A 22,982-nucleotide genomic window follows, 5' to 3' on the forward strand; every position below is an offset into this window, starting at 1 on the left:
TAGTAGAGGACCGCCCTACGCACATCAAGGGTGTGTAGTTTCACCTCAGCTGAGCTTTGCGGGTTCTGGAAGAAAGCCGGAAGCTCGATGGACTGGTTTACATGGAACTTAGATATAAATTTAGGTGAGAACCTAGGGTGTGTGCGTAAACCCAGTTTATCTTTGTGGATAGTAAAGAAAGGATCCTGCACTGACAGAGCCTGAATTTCACTGACCCTTCTTATAGAGGTAATGGCTACTAAGAAGGCAGTTTTGTAAGTCAGGTGTTTGAGACTACTTTTATGCATGGGTTCGAAAGGGGGGCCCATGAGCTTAGCTAGCACCACATTGAGGTCCCATCCTGGCGGTGGGTTCGAAATAGGAGGGTGAAGTCTCTTTACTCCTTCCATGAAGGCTGTAACTACTGGTACTTTCCACCACGATACTTTGTTATGGGATGTGGTGTAAGCCGAGAGGGCTGCCAGGTGTACTTTCAGAGAGTTAAAAACCAAACCTGCGTCCAGCAGGTGGAGCATGTATGTTACAACGTTGGAAGAAGTGCAATCAACTGGGTTGATTTGTTTATTCTGGCACCAAATAACGAATCTCTTCCACTTGTCAAAGTAACAGTGCCTTGTGTTTGGTTTCCTGGATTCTTTTAGGATGTCCATACACCTCTGAGGTAAATTGAGATGTCCAAACTCTATGACTTCAGGAGCAATGCTGCCAGGTTCATTGAGTTGGGTTCCTGGTGCACTGTTTGACCTTGTTGCTGGGACAGTAGGTTGTACCAGGCTGGGAGTTTGATGGGTTCGCACACCGCCATCCTGCGTAGGTGTGGAAACCATGGTTGTCTCGCCCACATGGGAGCAACTAGGATGAGCGTCATCGATTCCTTGTTCATCTTGTACACCACCTTCCTGATGAGAGGAGTTGGTGGAAAAGCGTACGCAAACCTCCCTGACCAGTTCATCCACAGGGCGTTCCCTTGGGAGTCTGGTTGGGGGAACCTGGATGCAAATCCTGGGCATTGTTTGTTTTCGCTTGTGGCGAATAGGTCTATAGTGGGGAAACCCCACTGAGAGAAGAGATCTCCTACGATATCTCTGTGAAGGACCCATTCGTGTTCTCTTGGGAGCGAGTCTCTGCTTAGGGCATCCGCTAGGGAATTGAGCTCCCCTGGAACATGTTGTGATGACAGGAAGATGTTCCGTCTGAGTGCCCATATCCAGATTTTCTGGGCAAGCTTGGACAGATTTGGCGAACGAGTCCCTCCTTGTTTGTTGAGATAGAACATGGCTGTCGTGCTGTCCGTCCGGATTTGCACCGATAAGTTTAGCAGATGGGGCTCGAACGCCCGAAGCGCTCGGAATACTGCCAGAAGCTCTAGCAGGTTGATGTGGTTCTTGGCTACTGAGTGAGACCAGAGACCCTGAGTTGTGTGGTGGAGATGGTGAGCTCCCCACCCAGTCAGGCATGCATCTGTAGTCACCACTGCCTGTACTTCGGGATCGTAAAAGGGTTTTCCCCGTGCGAGATTTTCTCTTGTCCACCAGTGTAAGCTCTGTACGAGTGTTGGCGAAACGACCACTAGATCGTCCCACTGACCACTTGCCTGAGACCACTGTTTCGCCAACCATTCCTGCATGGGACGCATGCGCAGACGCGCGTGGGGGACCAGGTAAATGCATGACGCCATCATGCCCAGTAACCGCATCGCTTTGCGTACCGTTATTTGTTGACCTGACTGATAATGTGGAATTTGCAGTAGTATATTCCGAATTCTCTCTTCTGAAGGGAAGGTCAACCCTTTCTGAGTATCTAGGATTGCTCCTAGGAACTGTTTTGAGGTGCTTGGCACCAGACTTGACTTCTTCTCGTTGATAGAGAAGCCTAATTCGTGGAGGAGGTCGATAGTCCTCTGAATGTTTGACCTGCAAATTCCTGGGGTTTCCCCCGTTATGAGCCAGTCGTCCAGATAAGGGTACACTGGGATTGCCTCCCTGCGTAGGTGTGCAGCTGCCACCGCCAGTACCTTGGTGAATAACCTTGGTGCTGAAGCTATCCCGAAGGGCAGTACCTTGAATTGGTAGTGGCGACTGTCCACCTTGAAGCGCAAGTATTTTCTGTGCGCTGGGAGCATGGAAATATGAAAATAAGCATCTTTCATATCCAAGGTTGCCATGTAATCCCCCTTTTTTAGGAGGGGGATTACCTCTTGTAGCGTGGTCATACGGAATTTTTGGGGCTTGACATACTTGTTGGCAGGCCGTAAGTCCAATACTGGGCGCATTGTCAAATCTTTCTTTGGCACAAGGAAGTAAGTTGAATAGATACCCTTGTTTACCTGGTTTCCTGGGACGAGTTCTATCGCGTCCTTTTCTAGCAGAATGGCGATCTCCTCGAGAAGGATCTTCTGATGTTCTAAGGAGTGTATTCTTTGTCGTGGAGGGTGGTTCCGGGGACGCTGCAGTAATTCTATACAATATCCTGTGGACACTGTTGACAGCACCCATCTGTCTGAGGTGATCCCTTCCCAAGCCTGGGTGAAGTTGGAAATGCGTCCCCCTACTGGGGTTGCGTGAGAAGGGACCCTGAACTGAGCGTCACTGCTTTGGTGGAGGCGTGCCACCTCCCTTGTTGGGGCTGCCTCTGCCTCTTCCACGACCTCTCTTGTTACCCCTGCCGTAACTTTGGGTAGACTGCTGGTTGTTGTTCCATTGTGTACCCTGCCCTTGGGCATAGTTGCCTCTTTGTGAATTTTGGCCGCGTGGGCGACGAAAATTACTGTTCCCCCTCTGGTTAGGGGGTTTGTTGGTAAGCTGGCCAAGGGATTTGAGAGTCTCGTATTCGTCCTTGGCATTCTTAAGGGCGTCTTCGACCGCTTTCCCAAACAATAGATCGGGTTCCACCGGCTTGTCTATTAATGAAGCCTGGGTTTCTGTTTTGAACCCCGACTGCCGTAACCACGCATGTCTCTTGATAACAGTACCTTCTGCTATCAATCTTCCTGCGTTGTCCGCGGCATCGAAAGTTGCTTTTAATATGCAACCAGACACGGCTCTCCCTTCTGCCGAGATCCGAGCCAACTGACCCTTAAACGGTTCAGGAGCAGAGGCTATGAGCGCCGCGACCTCTTCCCATTGATGGCAGTTGTAACTTGCCAACAGGGTGGTGGAGTTTGCAATCCTTGCTTGGTAGGCGGACGTTGAGGCTACCTTCCTGCCAAACCCGTACAGTTTCTTGCTCTCCTTGTCGGGAGGAGCTTCTGACGACGATAAGGGTGTCCCAGCCCTCTTCCGAGTGTTGGTAACCACTAGGAAGTCTGGTTTAAGATGTCCTCTTATATAAAGAGGGTCAGACTGGGCTGCCCGAAAAAGTTTTTCAACTCTGGGGTTGACGGCTCTGGTGAGGTTAGGATTCACCAGGGATGGATCTATTCTACGTTGGATGGATTTAAGGATAGGGAAGGTCTGAGCGACCGGCCTCCTCTCTCCCACCAACTCTTCTGCGAAGTCCCTTTCCTCCTGTACACCGTGGGTGTCGATGTGAAAATGTTCTGCTGCGCGAGCGAGAACTTCATTAAGGAGGGGCTGGTTATCAACTGGCGAGTCGGTAACTGGGGCTTCGCTCTCTACCGGGGAATCTACTCGGTAAATTTCCTGTTCATCTTCTACCTCCTCCAGGTCCTCATTATCCGCATAGTATTCAGTCCCGGTTTGTTCCTCCATAATTTCAAACTCCTGGTCCCCTACAGGGAAAGGCTGTCCTTGGTAACTGGGGTGTAGAGTAGAGTATGGAGTAGAGTAAGGCTGCACCTCTAAGGGTTCAGGTCTTTCGAACCGGGTCTTTTTACTTAGGGGGATAGGATCAGAGGAGCCTGAGGGTGTGGCCCCTTGAGGGTCATACGAAAGGAAATGCTCTGGGTTTTTGTCATAAAAATCAGCTAAGGAAGACATCCTTGACATGACCCTGTCTATGTCTTCACTGGACCATTCTTTGGAACAGGGTATGATCTTAGTAGGCAACTTAGAGGACTTATCAAGGGTACCCTTGCTGGATGTGGATGTCCCAGTAGATTTGTGTTTGACAGGAGTGGAAGGCTGTGCTTTCCGCTGTTTCCCCCCCTCCCCGTGCGTGGAAAAATGTTTTCCCTGCCCCTTGGAGGCCCCAGAGACTTTCGACGCCTGGCGTCGAGGGTCGGGAGAGGTATCTGTGTGTTTCGAGCGTGGGGCCTCGCTGGTGTTAACTGCGGCCTCGGTCTCCTGGAGCGCGGCCTGGGGGTGGAAGTCGTCTTCGTCTGCCGACGATCGAACTTCTGTTAATCTAGGGAGCGAGGCACTCTTGGCAAGAGTGGATGATTGCCTTGCGTCATGAGGCGATCTCGATCGAGAGCGGCCAGAGGACACCGAGTCGGACCGTTCTATCTGTGCCTCTTTCCGAGAAGTCGACGTCGTCGAGGTTCGGTTGGACTTAGTGTACTTAGTGTGTGTAGGGTGTGTAGCGCTTGCGTCGCCGGGGGTCTTCCCCATAGCCGCCCTGCCGGACAACCTTCCGAGGTCGGGGACCTGCGCTCGGCAGTCTTTCGACGCCGTAATGCCCTCGCCGTCCGAAGGTACGGCGTCGCTGCCATCGCTGAAGGCGCCCTCCGCTGCCATGGCTGCCTGCCTGGCGTGGTGGGCCCAACGCTTTGTCGAACGGTCCTTAAGTGTCTTAGGCTTAAACCTACTACACGCTCTGCAGTTCGCTTCGGGGTGGTCCCTCGGCAAGCAGAGATTGCACGTGGCGTGCCTGTCGACCCAAGGGTACTTGCGGTTGCACTTGGGGCAGAATTGGAAAGGGGTACCCTCCATACGCACCTTGAGGCAGCGGGCTGGTAAGTGTAGGAAATATATAAGGTGTACCTATATACCAAGAGTGAAGAGTATGTACCACCCCCCACTCTCCCTACTTGCAGGGCCGAGGCCAGCGGCCTACTAGGCCCGGGCCGAGGCCAGCGGCCTTCCGAGGCCCAGATCCGTCGTGCAGCAGCCGACGGTCGATGTCTTCTCCAGCCGTCGTCGAGTGTCGACGTTGGGGTGGGGAAGGATGTCAATAATTAAAGTTAAACTTCAATAATTAGCAAAAGTATGGCTAAGGCCAGGGGACTCCGCAAGATGCTTCCGACCAGTATGGCGGAAAAAAACAATCTGAGGATCCTAGACGCGTGAGGGATCTTGGGTACAGTGGACGTCACACTAGGGATAGTATTACTGGCACGCCTGTGTCGACGCCCATTTTCGAGTTTCGAAAAACAAACTGTAATACTCCGCAGCTTCCACTAGATGTCGGCCTATGCACAGCATGTGATCTAAGCAGATTCCACAAGCCTCAGAAATATATATATATATATATATCAGCTAAGGATACCACTTATGGATTTTTAATACATATATATGTATATGGGATACATTACTCACCGTAATCGTATTTCTGATGCTTGTATCTGCTTAGATTCACATGCTGTGCATAGGCCGACATCTAGTGGAAGCTGCGGAGTATTACAGTTTGTTTTTCGAAACTCGAAAATGGGCGTCGACACAGGCGTGCCAGTAATACTATCCCTAGTATGACGTCCACTGTACCCAAGATCCCTCACGCGTCTAGGATCCTCAGATTGTATTTTTTCTGACATGAGGAAGCATGAGGAGTAGCGTGAGTACAGATAATCCAAGCAGATAGACAGAAAGGTAAGACTACAAGCAATCGTGCGCCTTCTCTCGGAGGGGAGGAAGGGTGGGTCGCATGTGAATCTAAGCAGATACAAGCATCAGAAATACGATTACGGTGAGTAATGTATCCCTTCTGAGGCTTGTGGAATCTGCTTAGATCACATGCTGTGTATAGATTAGCGAGCAGTATCAGAAGAAGGAGGTGGGATGTGAGAAGGGTCATGAGCAAACAGGTGTCTTAGAACCGCTTGTCCCACTTGTGTATCTGTCTTGGAATGAGTGTCAATGCAGTAATGCTGAGTAAAAGTGTGAATAGAGCTCCAAGTAGCTGCTTTGCAAATGGTGTCGAAGGGAACATTTGCAATGAAAGCCAGAGTGGCCCCCATGCCTCTAGTGGAATGGGCCCTTGGCGTAAAAGGCAGAGTTCTTTCAGAAAGAGAGTAACACAGCTGCATAAAGTTGATAATCCACTTCGAGATCGCGCTTTTAGAGACGCGATCCCCTTCTCTGCCTGTAGCTACTGAGACAAACAGTTGATCTGTTTTCCTTAGCGGTCTGGTTTTATTTACATAGTAGAGGACCGCCCTACGCACATCAATGGTGTGTAGTTTCACCTCAGCTGAGCTTTGCGGGTTCTGGAAGAAAGCCGGAAGCTCGATGGACTGGTTTACATGGAACTTAGATATAAATTTAGGTGAGAACCTAGGGTGTGTGCGTAAAACCAGTTTGTCTTTGTGGATAGCAAAGAAAGGATCCTGCACTGACAGAGCCTGAATTTCACTGACCCTTCTTATAGAGGTAATGGCTACTAAGAAGGCCGTTTTATAAATCAGGTGTTTGAGACTACTTTTATGCATGGGTTCGAAGGGGGGGCCCATGAGCTTAGCTAGCACCACATTGAGGTCCCATCCTGGCGGTGGGTTCGAAATAGGAGGGTGAAGTCTCTTTACTCCTTCCATGAAGGCTTTAACTACTGATACTTTCCACCACAATACCTTGTTATGGGATGTGGTGTAAGCCGAGAGGGCTGCCAGGTGTACTTTCAGAGAGTTAAAAACCAAACCTGCGTCCAGCAGGTGGAGCATGTATGTTACAACGTTGGAAGGAGTGCAATCAACTGGGTTGATTTGTTTATTCTGGCACCAAATAACGAATCTTTTCCATTTGTCAAAGTAGCAGTGCCTTGTGTTTGGTTTCCTGGATTCTTTTAGGATGTCCATACAACTTTGTGGTAAATTGAGATGGCCAAACTCTATGACCTCAGGAGCCATGCTGCCAGGTTCATAGAGTTGGGTTCTTTGTGCACTGTTTGACCTTGTTGCTGGGACAGTAGGTTGTACCAGGCTGGGAGTTTGATGGGCTCGCACACCGCCATCATGTGTAGGTGTGGAAACCATGGTTGTCTCGCCCACATGGGAGCAACTTGGATGAGCGTCATCGATTCTTTGTTCATTTTGTACACCACATTCCTGATGAGAGGGGTTGGTGGAAAAGCGTACGCAAACATCCCTGACCAGTTCATCCACAGGGCGTTCCCTTGGGAGTCTGGCTGGGGGAACCTGGATGCGAATCCTAGGCATTGTTTGTTTTCGCTTGTGGCGAATAGGTCTATAGTGGGGAAACCCCACCGAGAGAAGAGATCTTCTACGATATCTCTGTGAAGGACCCATTCGTGTTCTTCTGGGAGGGAGTCTCTGCTTAGGGCATCCGCTAGGGAATTGAGCTCCCCTGGAACATGTTGTGATGACAGGAAGATGTTCCGTCTGAGTGCCCATATCCAGATTTTCTGGGCAAGCTTGGACAGATTTGGCGAACGAGTCCCTCCTTGTTTGTTCAGATAGAACATGGCTGTCGTGCTGTCCGTCCGGATCTGCACCGACAAGTTTAGCAGATGGGGCTCGAACACCCGAAGCGCTCGGAATACTGCCAGAAGCTCTAGCAGATTGATGTGGTTCTTGGCTACTGAGTGAGACCAGAGACCCTGAGCTGTGTGGTGGAGATGGTGAGCTCCCCACCCAGTCAGGCATGCATTTGTAGTCACCACTGCCTGTACTTCTGGATCGTAAAAGGGTTTTCCCCTTGCGAGGTTCTCTCTTGTCCACCAGTGTAAGCTCTGTACGAGTGTTGGCGAAACGACCACTAGATCGTCCCACTGACCACTTGCCTGAGACCACTGTTTCGCCAACCATTCCTGCATGGGACGCATGCGCAGACGCGCGTGGGGGACCAGGTAAATGCATGACGCCATCATGCCCAGTAACCGCATTGCTTTGCGTACCGTTATTTGTTGACCTGACTGATAATGTGGAATCTGCAGTAGTATATTCCGAATTCTGTCTTCCGAAGGGAAGGTCAACCCTTTCTGAGTATCTAGGATTGCTCCTAGGAACTGTTTTGAGGTGCTTGGCACCAGACTTGACTTCTTCTCGTTGATAGAGAAGCCTAATTCGTGGAGGAGGTTGATAGTCCTCTGAATGTTTGACCTGCAAATTCCTGGGGTTTCCCCCGTTATGAGCCAGTCGTCCAGATAAGGATACACTGGGATTGCCTCCCTGCGTAGGTGTGCAGCTGCCACTGCCAGTACCTTGGTGAATACCCTTGGTGCTGAAGCTATCCCGAAGGGCAGTACCTTGAATTGGTAGTGGCGACTGTCTACCTTGAAGCGCAAGTATTTTCTGTGCGCTGGGATCATGGAAATATGAAAATAAGCATCTTTCATATCCAAGGTTGCCATGTAATCCCCCTTTTTTAGGAGGGGGATTACCTCTTGTAGCGTGGTCATACGGAATTTTTGGGGCTTGACATACTTGTTGGCAGGCCGTAAATCCAATACTGGGCGCATTGTCAAATCTTTTTTTGGCACAAGGAAGTAAGTTGAATAAATACCCTTGTTTACCTGGTGTCCCGGGACGAGCTCTATTGCGTCCTTTTGTAGAAGAATGGCGATCTCCTCGAGAAGGATCTTCTGATGTTCTAAGGAGTGTATTCTTTGTCGTGGAGGGTGGTTCCGGGGACGCTGCAGTAATTCTATACAATATCCTGCGGACACTGTTGACAGCACCCATCTGTCTGAGGTGATCCCTTCCCAAGCCTGGGTGAAGTTGGAAATGCGTCCCCCTACTGGGGTTGCGTGAGAAGGGACCCTGAACTGAGCGTCACTGCTTTGGTGGAGGCGTGCCACCTCCCTTGTTGGGGCTGCCTCTGCCTCTTCCACGACCTCTCTTGTTACCCCTGCCGTAACTTTGGGTAGACTGCTGGTTGTTGTTCCATTGTGTACCCTGTCCTTGGGCATAGTTGCCTCTTTGTGAATTTTGGCCGCGTGGGCGACGAAAATTACTGTTCCCCCTCTGGTTAGGGGGTTTGTTGGTAAGCTGGCCAAGGGATTTGAGAGTCTCGTATTCGTCCTTGGCATTCTTAAGTGCGTCTTCGACCGCTTTCCCAAACAATAGCTCGGGTTCCACCGGCTTGTCTATTAATGAAGCCTGGGTTTCTGTTTTGAACCCCGACTGCCGTAACCATGCATGTCTCTTGATAACAGTACCTTCTGCTATCAATCTTCCTGCGTTGTCCGCGGCGTCGAAAGTTGCTTTTAATATGCAACCAGACACGGCTCTCCCTTCTGCCGAGATCCGAGCCAACTGGCCCTTTAACGGTTCAGGAGCAGAGGCTATGAGCGCCGCGACCTCTTCCCATTGATGGCAGTTGTAACTTGCCAACAGGGTGGTGGAGTTTGCAATTCTTGCTTGGTAGGCGGACGTTGAGGCTACCTTTCTGCCAAACCCGTACAGTTTCTTGCTCTCCTTGTCGGGAGGAGCTTCTGACGACGATAAGGGTGTCCCAGCCCTCTTCCGAGTGTTGGTAACCACTAGGGAGTCTGGTTTAAGATGTCCTCTTATATAAAGAGGGTCAGACTGGGCTGCCCGAAAAAGTTTTTCAACTCTGGGGTTGACGGCTCTGGTGAGGTTAGGATTCACCAGGGATGGATCTATTCTACGTTGGATGGATTTAAGGATAGGGATGGTCTGAGCGACCGGCCTCCTCTCTCCCACCAACTCTTCTGCGAAGTCCCTTTCCTCCTGTACACCGTGGGTGTCGATGTGAAAATGTTCTGCTGCGAGAGCGAGAACTTCATTAAGGAGGGGTTGGTTATCAACTGGCGAGTCGGTAACTGGGGCTTCGCTCTCTACCGGGGAATCTACTCTGTAAATTTCCTGCTCATCTTCTACCTCCTCCAGGTCCTCATCATCCGCATAGTATTCAGTCCCGGTTTGTTCCTCCATAATTTCAAACTCATGGTGTGGAGTAGAGTATGGAGTAGAGTAAGGCTGCACCTCGAAGGGTTCAGGTCTTTCAAACCGGGCCTTTTTACTTAGGGGGATAGGATCAGAGGAGCCTGAGGGTGTGGCCCCTTGAGGGTCATACGAAAGGAAATGTTCTGGGTTTTTTTCATAAAAATCAGCTAAGGAAGACATCCTTGACATGACCCTGTCTATGTCTTCACTGGACCATACTTTGGAACAGGGTATGACTTTAGTAGGCAACTTAGGGGACTCAAGGGTACCCTTACTGGATGTTGAAGTCCCAGTAGATTTGTGTTTGTCTGTCTGCTTAGGGTGGAAGGATGATCTTAGAGGAGTGGAAGGCTGTGCTTTCCGCTGTTTCCCCCCCTCCCCATGCGTGGAAAAATGTTTTCCCTGCCCCTTGGAGGCCCCAGAGACCTTCGACGGCTGTCGTCGAGGGTCTGGGGAGGTATCTGTGTGTTTCGAGCGTGGGGCCTCGCTGGTGATAACTGCGGCCTCGGTCTCCTGGAGCGCGGCCTGGGGGTGGAAGTCGTCTTCGTCTTCCGACGATCGAACTTCCGTTAATCTCGGGAGCGAGGCACTCTTGGCAAGAGTGGATGATTGCCTTGCGTCATGAGGCGATCTCGATCGAGAGCGCCCAGAGGACACCGAGTCGGACCGTTCTATCTGTGCCTCTTTCCGAGAAGTCGACGTCGTCGAGGTTCGGTTGGACTTCGTGTGCTTAGTGTGTGTAGGGTGTGTAGCGCTTGCGTCGCCGGGGGTCTTCCCCATAGCCGCCCTGCCGGACAACCTTCCGAGGTCGGGGACCTGCGCTCGGCAGTCTTTCGACGCCCTAATGCCCTCGCCGTCCGAAAGTACGGCGTCGCTGCCATCGCTGAAGGCGCCCTCCGCTGCCATGGCCGCCTGCCTGGCGTGGTGGGCCCAACGCTTTGTCGAACGGTCCTTAAGTGTCTTAGGCTTAAACCTACTACACGCTCTGCAGTTCGCTTCGGGGTGGTCCCTCGGCAAGCAGAGATTGCACGTGGCGTGCCTGTCGACCCAAGGGTATTTGCGGTTGCACTTGGGGCAGAATTGGAAAGGGGTACCCTCCATACGCACCTTGAGGCAGCGGGCTGGTAAGTGTATGAAATATATAAGGTGTACCTAACGGTGTACCTAATACCAAGAGTGAAGAGTATGTACCAGCCCCCACTCTCCCTACTTGCAGGGCCGAGGCCAGCGGCCTACTAGGCCCGGGCCGAGGCCAGCGGCCTTCCGAGGCCCAGATCCGTCGTGCAGCAGCCGACGGTCGATGTCTTCTCCAGCCGTCGTCGAGTTTCGAGGGTCGACGTTGGGGTGGGGAAGGATGTTAATAAATAATTTTAAACTTCAATAATAAGCAAAAGTATGGCTAAGGCCAGGGAACTCCGCAAGATGCTTCCGACCAGTATGGCGGAAAAAAACAATCTGAGGATCCTAGACGCGTGAGGGATCTTGGGTACAGTGGACGTCACACTAGGGATAGTATTACTGGCACGCCTGTGTCGACGCCCATTTTCGAGTTTCGAAAAACAAACTGTAATACTCCGCAGCTTCCACTAGATGTCGGCCTATGCACAGCATGTGATCTAAGCAGATTCCACAAGCCTCAGAAATATATATATATATGTATTAAAAATCCAGAAGTGGTGACTTGCCAGCTACCCGCAGAGTAAGAGTCCTTTTTGTGCAGTAATCTCCAAATAGATTTGGTGGGAAACATAGCCTAAATGTATTAGGCATTCACACTTTGGTGGTCTTCCGGCAAACAAGGCTTCTCCTGGGGATACATATTGTACCCCATGTGCGCGCGGGATATCCAGACCGGAGTCTGTGGGAAGGACTTGGGCGGGGAATAGGAAGTTTAGGAACAGAAGGAACAAGTCGGCCCTAAAGGTAGGAAAAGCAGGGAGACTGAAGGAAAAGGGGTTTCTACGTGAATGCAGTTCATCTGAAATTCCTGACTCGAGGCAGGGGTAGATGGTTATGGCCCGAGTGCAGTTTGAATTGCAAAAATACAGAAATTTATGGCAACACATGCCATGCTCAAGCATAAAAACAGACTGAAATCCTCATTCTCATTCTCAACACAGGGATCCATGTGGAACCTGCTTGTACTTAAGTGCCTAGTAGGCTTAACTAGAGTGGTGCGAGGAAATGCTTTGGACTCAGAACAGGTTACACAGTGTTCCCTTTATTTGTGTTCTACTACTTTTGAGCCCTCTAGAATATACTGAAAAACCTAAATGTGTGACTAGGTTATGCATAGCTCTCAACTCACACGCTTTTGGCGGGTGTCACCCGCCTCATAAAGGGCAGACTCACCCGCCAAGCCTACTGCACGCCCATTCATTCCAATGGCCGTCTCACCCGCCAAAAACAAAATCGGGTGATTTCACCCGCCTTTGCGACACAAATGGTTGAGAGCTATGGGTTATGAGGCTGATGAAAAACGAGAGCTGGCTGGACTAAGCGTGCGGTAGTTCAATTTGCTGCACAATCTGCAGTCTATTAAATGGGCCCTACAATTTGTACTCGGCATTAGCCATTTGGCCAGCAATATTGGTCACTTGGCGACTAAGAAATGGTATATATGGATTACTACTGGGGGTGGAGGGGTGACTTCATACCTTGCTAGTGGCTTACGCCTGCTATTACATGCTCCTGCTCATTGACTGAAGGCCCATGCACTGGAAACATGGTCATCTTTCGCTTCTCAACTTTATTTCAATCCCTGCGAGCGCATTTCCACCAATCCATTTAAGAGCATCAGTCGCAATGTAGGAAATGAAGACATTCAACTCACAACAAGGAGCTCGCTGCTGCATGCCCGGTACTCCTGAATAAGACGATCTGAGTAGGAGAGGAGCCCTTCCTTTTCGGCAGACCGCTTGATCTTCCGGATAACCTTGGCCCTCTGGATCCACTCCTGCAGCTCCTCCGAGGAATGGGCACCAGTGCATCCCTCCCCGTACACACAGGTCTCTGGCCTGCAGAAGTGAGATTACACAAGAGGCAGATACAAGTAAATATCCTTCCTGAAAGCATCAAAGTTCCAAAACAATCTGGACTCAGTTTAAGAAATCCTACGGCCGTTCAACCAGTTTAGGAAAGTGCTAAAAAAGCAAGTGTACACAAACTCACAATCTAACTCCCTTCTACCAGCCCCACAAAAATGAAGGAACACTAACATGTCTACACGAATAATAGCACCCCCTCTTCACATGAAAATATCTATTGAAATAGGTCTACGAACGGCATTCACTTTTTCCTTAGTTTTCCCCAAAACACAAAACCAATCCTATGTTTTCCTGACAGTAATCACACTTCTAGCATCATTCCTACAGGAATTCTTTCTCCAGGAAGGGTTGGAAAGCCCTGACGCTTTCAGCGTTCTACCCTCGATTTCTTTAGGGTGGATACACCGTGTGAAGGACACCGATTAAGTTTGTCCTAAAGTAAAAGTGTTTTTTAAAATGCTTATATATCATTTGTATTACCATACAAGCTTTTTGTGTTCAGGTTTCCCCTATCCCAAACGTGGTTTTTATATGCAGTGTGTACCTCACACTCCTCCTTAGGAGGGTAGACCTGCGCACAGTAAACACAGGATTCCTACAGCCAGTTTCATTAGACATTTGCATCGTCCCTGTGCTTTAAACTAGTCACCAGTCTACATCTTTCTCGCCAATACAGGCGTATTTCTTCTACAAAAGCCATTTGTGGCACGCATTGGAACAATCTGTATCCAGAGTTGCGAATGCTTGTGGCCCGGAGAAGGCATCAAGAAAGATTGTTTTGAGCCCTAATGTAATAGACACTGCTGAGCAATGTAAAGGATTTGCCTGGTTTATTACTTTGAAGGACTTTTCAAAGGAACGGGAGGAGACAATTTATTTAATCTGTGCTGCTGTGACATTCACTTGCGGATGTGCAGGACCCATTGCTAGTTGCAGGTTTATGCAGACTTACCATAGCAAAAGGGAGGTATTTGCCCAGATTTGTTGTATGCCACAAGACACTACCACCTTCTTACATCTGAAGTACCTTCTTTGTCCGGTTTAAATTCTGTTTGACATTCCCAAGTCTGGGGATGCAAAAGCGTCAGTCAGATCCAATTAAACTCTCTAATCTGATAGGTTAATGTTAAATGTATTTGTATAGCGCACCGTCACCAACCGAATTGGTCACCAGGCACTCAGGCGGATCTGTAAACGAGAAGGCAGGTTGGGTTATTAGCGTGAAGAGGGAGTAGGATAGTGACAGAAGTGGTGTCCTGTTGGCAGCTTCAGTTCAGTATACACCGTGCACTGACCATTGGTGCGAGTATTGGATCGAAGTCAGGCCTCGTGTGCTGTTGGTGCGGCTTATGTGTTGTTTTTTGTTGTGGTGTGGTTAAGTGCGTGCGTCTTGCTGTGCGAGAGGTGGTTGTGTAGGATTCGGTATGGGTTAAGTATGCAGAATTTGAGCTTTTTTGGTTAGTGGGTTATATGTCTTGAAGCTGACCTTCACAGTTTGGCTAAGTGCCTAGGGTTTAGAGTCCTGTAGAGTGGGGCAAAGGCCCCGGTTCCACCGTAAATGGGTTTCTGCATATGATAGGCAGAAATGGAGGCTACATCTGGATTCGGCTACATCAGGCTAACATTCACAGAAGTGTGGGACTTGCTAACATTCACAATTCCATCCAGGTGCAGCACCTGCCAACTCCCACAGTCCTATCTAGATGCGATGCAGGCTAACGTTCACAATTCTATCCAAGTGCGGCACATACCAACATTCACATTTTTAAGTGTGGAACTTGCCGACATTCACAGTTCTATCCAAGTGTGGCACATGTTAATATTCACATTTGTAAGTGAGGGCTTGCTAACATTCACTATTCCATCTAAGTGTGGGCTTGCTAACATTCACAATTCCATCTAAGTGTGGGACTTGCTGACATTCACAGTCCTATCTAGATGCAACGCAGGCTGATGTTCACACCTCTATCTAAGTGTGGCACATGTCAATATTCACATTTGCAAGTGTGGACTTGCTAACATTCACAATTCCATCCAAGTGTGGTCCTGCTAACATTCACAATTCCATCCAAGTCTGGACTTGCTAACATACACAACTCCATCCAAATGTAGGCTTGCCAACATTCACAATCCATCCAAATGTGGGCTTGCCAACATTCACAATTCCATCCAAATGTGGGCTTGCCAACATTCACAATTCCATCCAAGTATGGGCTTGCTAACATTCACAATTCCATCTAAGTGTGGGCTTGCTAACAATCACAATTCTATCTAGATGCGACGCAGGCTGATGTTCACAATTCTAAGTGTGGCAATGTTAATATTCACATTTTTAAGTGTGGGCTTGCTAGAATTCATAATTCCATCTAAGTGTGGGACTTGCTGACATTCACAATTCCAGCTAAGTGTGACACATGCTAATATTCATATTTTTAAGTGTGGGACTGTAAAGACCGGAGGGGGGGTCTGCACTTCCGCTCTCTATATGGTAGAGGGGAGGCACAGAGACCCCTGCCAAGATTCTCTATTACGGTAGCAATGGACGAGCAATCAAGGCCTAGCTTCTCGGGAGGTGTTGCGAGCTGGTTCTTAAGTACAGTGTAGTCCCCAAGCACCCACGAAGGAATGTCCACACACTGTATCGGTTAAAACACAGTCTTTATATAATTAATATTCAAAGTCATATACACGATCACGATAACTCACTTTGTGCTCTGAAAATCAACAATGGTAAATATGTACAGTTCTAAATTGGTACCACTAACGTTACTCAATCTTATTAAAGTGCATACGGTCAGAATGACACACAGATCAAAATAAAGAGAAAACCAGCAGTAGAGAGAGGAAGGAAAGCAGGATGGTTGAGCAATAGGCAGAATACTGGTAGCTACCGTTAAACACAGCTCTGTGTGGAGATCCCCCCACCTGGGCAACCTGTAGAAGAAAAATACAAGCCCATTCCATATATTGTTCACCCTTAGAGTTCCCAATAGTTCTGCAACCCCAAAGTACCTTGGTGTTATAGTGTTCCGCGTCAGGGAAATTGACAACCCTTCTTGAGTGTCCTCCCTTTCAGGCAGGAGTCACGGGTCGTCAAACGTCCGACGGAGAACAGGTCGAGCTACGACGGTGAAGTGGCCGCGTCGTTCCTAGCGGTGCTCGTTGACAGGAAAGCGTAAACTTCCTGCAAGGAACAGGCGTGCGAGGCACCTCGGTGTCGATAGTTCTGGACCGCAAAGAGTTGAAGAACTGTGGCCCAGCAAGGGCGTCGAGTCATCGGCATCTCTGTGGTCTTTGGGTGGCGGGAAACCCACCGGTGGATGCTCCTCGGCGCGTCGATGGTCAGGCCTTCTCCAGCAGGATACAGCGGCGACGATGCGGACAAGAGCGTTCTTGGATTACGGGAGTTTCTTAGGCAATGGGAGCACGGCGGTTCCAGTCGGCGACGGCTGTCGACGACAGTGACGGACAACAGTCCGGGTGCTTCTCCTTGGAGTTCCGCAGCAGTCCCCGTATCGGGTCGGCAGCCTGTCGAAGGTCTGTCTACCAGGGAGCTTAGGCAAAGATCAGCTGTGCACAATCGTCCCTCGTAGCTCAGGGAGAGGGCGCCTTATCAGGTCCTCTCTGGGTCAGTTCCTGAAGCACAGCAGCTTTCAGATGGCGAAGGAGAGCAACAGCAATTCTTCTCGTCCAGCAGAGCTCAAGATTAAGCTTCACTCCAGTTACTCGTCGTAGTGGACTTCAGCTTCTGAACACGATTCCTAGCAGCGAGAGGTCCCCAGATATACCGTTGATCTCCCATTCATTCCGCTAGGTCGCACTCAAGCATCCAATCACGACTACAGGCATTCATGCAGGCAGGCAACCAATCAGGTACACAAGGTATTCAGGCCATTCACTTCTCTCCAGACACTCACAACAAGTTATGTGTATTGGGACAAGTACCGAGCCATTCAACACTCCAAATTGCATTCATACCGGTTTCGGGCAGGGCTGTCTCAACCATTGTGTCAAACACCAGATACTAGACAGTCACAACATAGAATGTATATTCGACACACACTCCATTCACCCAGGTCCCACCCCCAGGCGTACCCACAACATATGGTCATTGAGAAGGCTCCAGCCAGTCTTGTCGGCACTTCCCCACACTACCATATACAGAACTTCCACCCAACAGCCAGTCAGGGGGGAGGGACAGAGGCAGGGCTTCCCGGGACTTCGGGAAGATCAGTGTAACAGGTGATGGAAGGCAAGAGGCCATGGGGGCCATTTTCTCTCCATCAGGAATCTACCGATTCCAATGACATGGCCTGGGCATCCCAAAATGGAGGACGCTCAGGGCACCAATCATTTCAGCACGGAGCTGCCACCAGCCCGTACCCTACCCATGGGTGCCATAAGGGTATCCCATGGGTCTGTTCACCAAACCAAAAGAGAGAGAGCTGCAGCGCCAGGAGTCCCACATGAACTCCTGCGTGGAAAACACGACAGAACACACGATAAAAAGCAGTAAAGGACAAGGATACGGAGGCCCTGTCCCTCCGATGCATTTCCAGCATCACAGCGACTTGCTTACATTCACAATTCTATCTAGATGCGACGCAGGCCAACATTCACAATTTCAAGGTAGGGTGCTGTAGAGTAGCAGGGGTTTTCTGGAGTAGAGTAACTGCTCGGCTCCCCTCCCAAGCCACACTTACTTTAGTGGTTGCTGCTGGTTGACGGCTGGCCATTGGCTTCCCCTGCTGACACCTGCAGACACGATGTGGAGCCGCCTCTGTTGGAGCCGCCCTTTGCCTTGGGGCCTGTTAGGCAAAGTTTGTATGCAGTACCCTCTGGGAACACTACAAACAACTCTTGACTACAGGTATAGGAAACCCAACCTTTAATGTAAGCTTGTACTACACAGTTTTGGTAGCGTGTTCAGCAGCCAGCCTTATGTCAAAAGGAGTCAATGTGAGCTGTAGTGGAGTTACACAGAGATTTACAATTAGAAGTATTCAAATAAACTCTTACACTCAAGATTTCTTGAATAAAAAATTATTAATTTATTTATCCGTCAGTTAGAATAAGCGTTCTTCAGAAGGGAGCAATATAACAGTAACGCTCAAATACACTTCATGAAATACCCACTCTTAATATCTCTAAATCAGTAGATACCCTTTTGGGACGGCCCACAGCCACTACCCACACCCTCAGGTGATTTCATTTGTTAGGGTGCTGGGGACACTAATATATCATTGTTGCATTTAGAATCATATAGTAATAAGTCAAAGGAAAAGGTTATTTAGAACATACAAGAGACCGCAAATATTCTTAAGCAGGCAAATACTTTCAGATCCCACACTAAGAGTCATTCAGTGGAAGAGGTTAAAGGCATGGTCTAGTAAAAGTTTTTATTGTCCCAACGGGTCGGCCATCTTTTTTTAAGCCTAAGTGGCTCGATTTTAGAAAACTTTCCTATGGACCTTACCCGAGTTTTCGTCCATTAAACGCACGCGAAAACAAGCACTAGGGAGCCGCCATTTTCTGATAATCCTATCTTTTCCCCAATCGCCCTGGCTGACCTGCTTTTGCGGCACTAAATCAATTCCCCCGCCCCTGAGCCTGTCATCAGCAGACTCGTACCGCCCATTTCCCAACGCCAAAGCACGTCTCGTGTCAACATTCGCTGCGCTTCAGCTAATGACGTGTCGCCATGGAAATGGCAGGACGCCTCTCTCCTCAATAAGTATAAACAGACCGTTTCACAACACACAGCAGCCGATTTTCGATTCCATTCCTCTCTCTGTGTTACTTTGAGTATTCTGTGACTCGTTTCAGTGCTCTGGTCAGCTACCTTCGCTGCTTGTAGCCCGTGTGAACAGATACCAGTACCACCGCTATCAATTATTTTAGTTTGTTTAACACACAATGGCTACAATAATGCCCTACATGTACGAGCCCGAGTATACAGAGGAGGAACTACTGGAAAGGGAAGCACGCGAAAACGATGGGGATTCGGACAGCAGTTGGCAGGACGAATCAACAGATGAAGAGCCTGGACCATGTCGCATGGACGGCGTCTCCACCTGGTGCACATGCAATCGGTGCGAGCTAATGCCAACTGAGGACGAGAACTGCTGCTGCCGAGAAAACTCGGGATGCCTGGCCTACATTTCGGAAGGCGAGCCACGACCGCAATGCATCACCGAGCTGCCAGACTTCAGGGCAGCCTGCCTCACACGGGCCGTGTTGAGAATAATGATGGTGCTTATGCACAAACTTCGAGCAACTGTTCGTCCTCGTAATCCGAGTAACGAGTAAGTATACTCTGCTTGTCATGCCACTCCTATTTCATGTTCTTCTACTATATCCAAAATTACATCTACATATCATTGTAACGCATGAAAGTCATTCAATAGTGTGCATTGTCTAGATAGCATTTGTCCGTGTAAAATGCCATTAGTTACAAGAATTGTCATTGACAACAAACGTTTATTAAACTTATCTGGGTCATTTAAAAACAGTTTGTTTCATTCCTTTTCACAGGTGGTACAGGCTAGTGGCCTATCGTTCCTTTACATGGTGGCTTCACGGGAGGCTTGGACACCGCGTTCGAAGAGTGATACCCGCCTGTGCCGTTCGTGCCATTAGAGAAACGTTCCCGAGTGACAGCGGTCAGTACAGGGGATTTTCTCTTGCTGTGCTGCAACCTGACCTGTGTAATCTTTAAAGTTTTGTATTTTTGTTTCATGAAAATAAGATACTAAATAAAACACCACATATATTTTAACAACGTTTGTCTCGATTTTTTAAATGAATCAAGTGTGTCTCCATTCAAGGATGGACGTCAGACATCTGTGCTCCGAATGGGTGAAGGTCTGGTTGCTGTGAAGCAGGGTGGTCACTATCTATCTAAGCTAACATAACATATTCTCGATAATGCTTGCACTAAATAACACTTGTTCAAAGTCTTTCAGTAGGTTATGTCTCTATAAAAGTCACACATATATCTATACTAACAATTACCATTTGATTATACAGGCCTTAGGGTCTTGGCCACTATAATACACCGGTTGAAGTGTGGGTCTGTGCTCACAAGAATCTCCGGTATGTGACATTTGTTATTGATAAGCAACGATATACTATAATTGATATAAAGGCGATATACTGTATATTGATATAAAGGCGGTTCGCGCCGGTGGATGCGCGCTGGCATGGGGGGCTGTGACGGGCGCAAACGGCCAAGGTGCCAAACTACATGTACACTTCAAAAGGTGTCCCACGCCAAGGGGCCATCGGTCACATGGCCTCCTCAGACCCCGTGTCTCCAGGCAGGCCTCCCCTGAGGCAGGCCGCCCCCCTGCAATCCACATAAGTGTGTCTCTATTCAGCAGTCTTCCTGTGCCTTATCTGCACGCCCCAGGGCCATCCATCCCACCCCCCTCTATCAAAGGCGGTTCGCGCCGGTGGATGCGCGCTGGCATGGGGGGCTGTGACGGGCGCAAACGGCCAAGGTGCCAAACTACATGTACACTTCAAAAGGTGTCCCACGCCAAGGGGCCATCGGTCACATGGCCTCCTCAGACCCCGTGTCTCCAGGCAGGCCTCCCCTGAGGCAGGCCGCCCCCCTAATACCACGACATACATACGTCATTCATTCACAAACACACCCCAGTTTCTAATACTTTAAAAACCACTCGATATGTCTCATGAGAACATCTTTGTGCTTTGCAAGTCAACTCTTGAACGTGCTACCTGGGAACCACTGAGATCTATGATAATCTGCTCGTCGTCGTGCTATCCGTGAACTTCTGTGACCGCTTCGAGCATATCCATCAGTGCGCTACCTGTGGCCATCCACCTATTCTCCCGCAACATACTGCTCTGCTTGCTGAATCCAACTGTTTGTTGGTCAAGGTAAGGCCATGTATCCTGGTTATATTTCGCAGATTTTTAAATTTCTATCTATTTTCGAGTAGAGTAAACAATAGTGCTATGTTCATTGGTCTCATTGGTATTGACGTGAGTTTCCATTGCTATGCTATCAATAAATCTATTTATTTTCATCTGTGACTATTGTGATTGAATTGCATCCTTTGGGGGTCCAGTCAATAATGTTAGCATGTTTCCTTCTCGTGCAAGACAGAACATCCAAGGGACGAGTCACATGTTCAGATTTTAGTCACATCATTTATACATTTCTGCAACTTATGCAAATACTAAGCAGCACATAATGAACTGGTATAGTTCCTGCGACCAAAACAAACCTTGCATTGATCATTGTATGATTCATTTACTTTTGTATCAAATCTTTACTCTTGAAGATTGTATAATAATGTCGATATTTACTTTTCAGATTTATCAACAATGCCTGCCTGTTCGATTAGCGGTTGCCCTTCGAAGACCCATGCGAAATCTGAAGGAACTACAATGCATGTATTCCCGAAAACTGTTGATCGAATAAGAGAATGGGTCAGACATTGCGGATATCCACTGGATGAGCTGGAAAGTAGAGTCCAACAAGTCTTAGAGGACAAGAGGGGTGATCGATACCGCATCTGCAGCCGGCACTTTTCCTTGGACATGTACAAAACTTCTTGGGTAACAAAGAAGAATAAACGGCGAACGACACGGAAATTGCGCGAAAATGCTATTCCCACTCTATTCGTCCACATTCCGCCAACGGTGAGTCAAGTGTCCGGATTTAGCTTTAGGCCTTGTGGTAGTGTGTAGCCGAATGGATTAATAGATATTGTAGGTGTTCTATCCCTTGTAATAATTTCGATATTGATATGAGTGTATAGTTTTTTGAATAATGACATTTATCAATATATTCTTTTTCGATTTCATAACCCACAAACGCAATGTATATATATATGGGGACAGCGAACTGTGCTGTATTGAGCATTTTTCAAGTATTCTGTCGGCTTACATGGCTATTTTTAATATTGGCATTTCATTATCAATCATTAATTGACCTTTACAACTTCTTGACTATCCCTTGAATCTGAAGCAAGAACATTCTACATCCTTGACGTGGTCGCAGTTATCAACCACTTCTAGCGCGTATCAGGTAATCTTACTTGGCTAATCCGCTACATACTTGTTTTATGCATGTCAAGTAATAGTTTTATTCTATCGTGTAATTATTTTACCGAATGTTTGGTTACTGCTTTCCAATTAATATACACCTTAGTTATCGTCCACTGGTGTTTGTTTTCAGTTATAATTAGTGTTATCCATACTAATGCAAGTACTGTCTTTCAGGGAGATGCTGAAGCGTCCGCCACATCTACAACATTTCTAGATGTTTTTCAACATCAGGAGGTATGGATACTGACAGCTCCACCGAGCGTCATCATCAGAGCTGGAATTCTTGTCGTTTGATTGTTCTACACAATGTTTCATTCGTGGTTAGCCGTTGATATGTACCTGTGCTGTCGACCCCAGGTGTATATTATGTTTTCACAATTGTAATCCTCACTAATGCAAGTACTATGTTTCAGGCAGTTGATGGAGCGTCAACCCCTGCACTTGATGCAGAGCCTGACATTCAAGTATACGAATCGGCGCAACAGCTTTCGGAAGTGCGCACTACATTTGCAACATCCATAGATATTCTTCAGCAGCACGAGGTATGGATAATGACAGCTCCATCATGCGTGATCATATAACGTGATTCCATTTGCTATACTTTCTTCCCTATTAACGCAAGTGCTGTGTTTCAGGGAGACGACGGAGCTTCCACCACAATCACAACATCTCATTTAGATGATGCAGATGTAAAGGAATCGTTGAAATAAGTCGATGAAATGTGATCATATTTGGATTTTCCTTGATTCTTTTGGACAATGCATCTTTCGCGGTTATCTCTTTATATGTACCTGTGCGTTCGACCCCAAGTGTGTGTTATGTTTCCAATATTGAAAACCATACTAATCCAAGTACTGTGTTTCAGGGAGACG

The 22,982-nt window shown here is 48.4% G+C and overlaps 1 protein-coding gene across 2 annotated transcripts in view; it reads right to left on the reverse strand.

Annotated features, from left to right (window-relative positions):
* LOC138580390 (3'-5' exoribonuclease HELZ2-like) overlaps positions 1-22,982 on the reverse strand; it is a 957,207-nt gene that overhangs the window by 828,250 nt on the left and 105,975 nt on the right. For both annotated transcript variants that reach the window (XM_069650902.1, XM_069650903.1), the window contains exon 3: positions 12,816-12,999. In XM_069650902.1, coding sequence (XP_069507003.1) covers positions 12,816-12,999 — 184 coding nt within the window. The remainder of the gene's footprint in view (positions 1-12,815; positions 13,000-22,982) is intronic.

The sequence above is a fragment of the Ambystoma mexicanum genome, chromosome 3p (assembly GCF_040938575.1).
Source record: "Ambystoma mexicanum isolate Mex_15411 chromosome 3p, UKY_AmexF1_1, whole genome shotgun sequence".
Classification (NCBI taxonomy): domain Eukaryota; kingdom Metazoa; phylum Chordata; class Amphibia; order Caudata; family Ambystomatidae; genus Ambystoma; species Ambystoma mexicanum.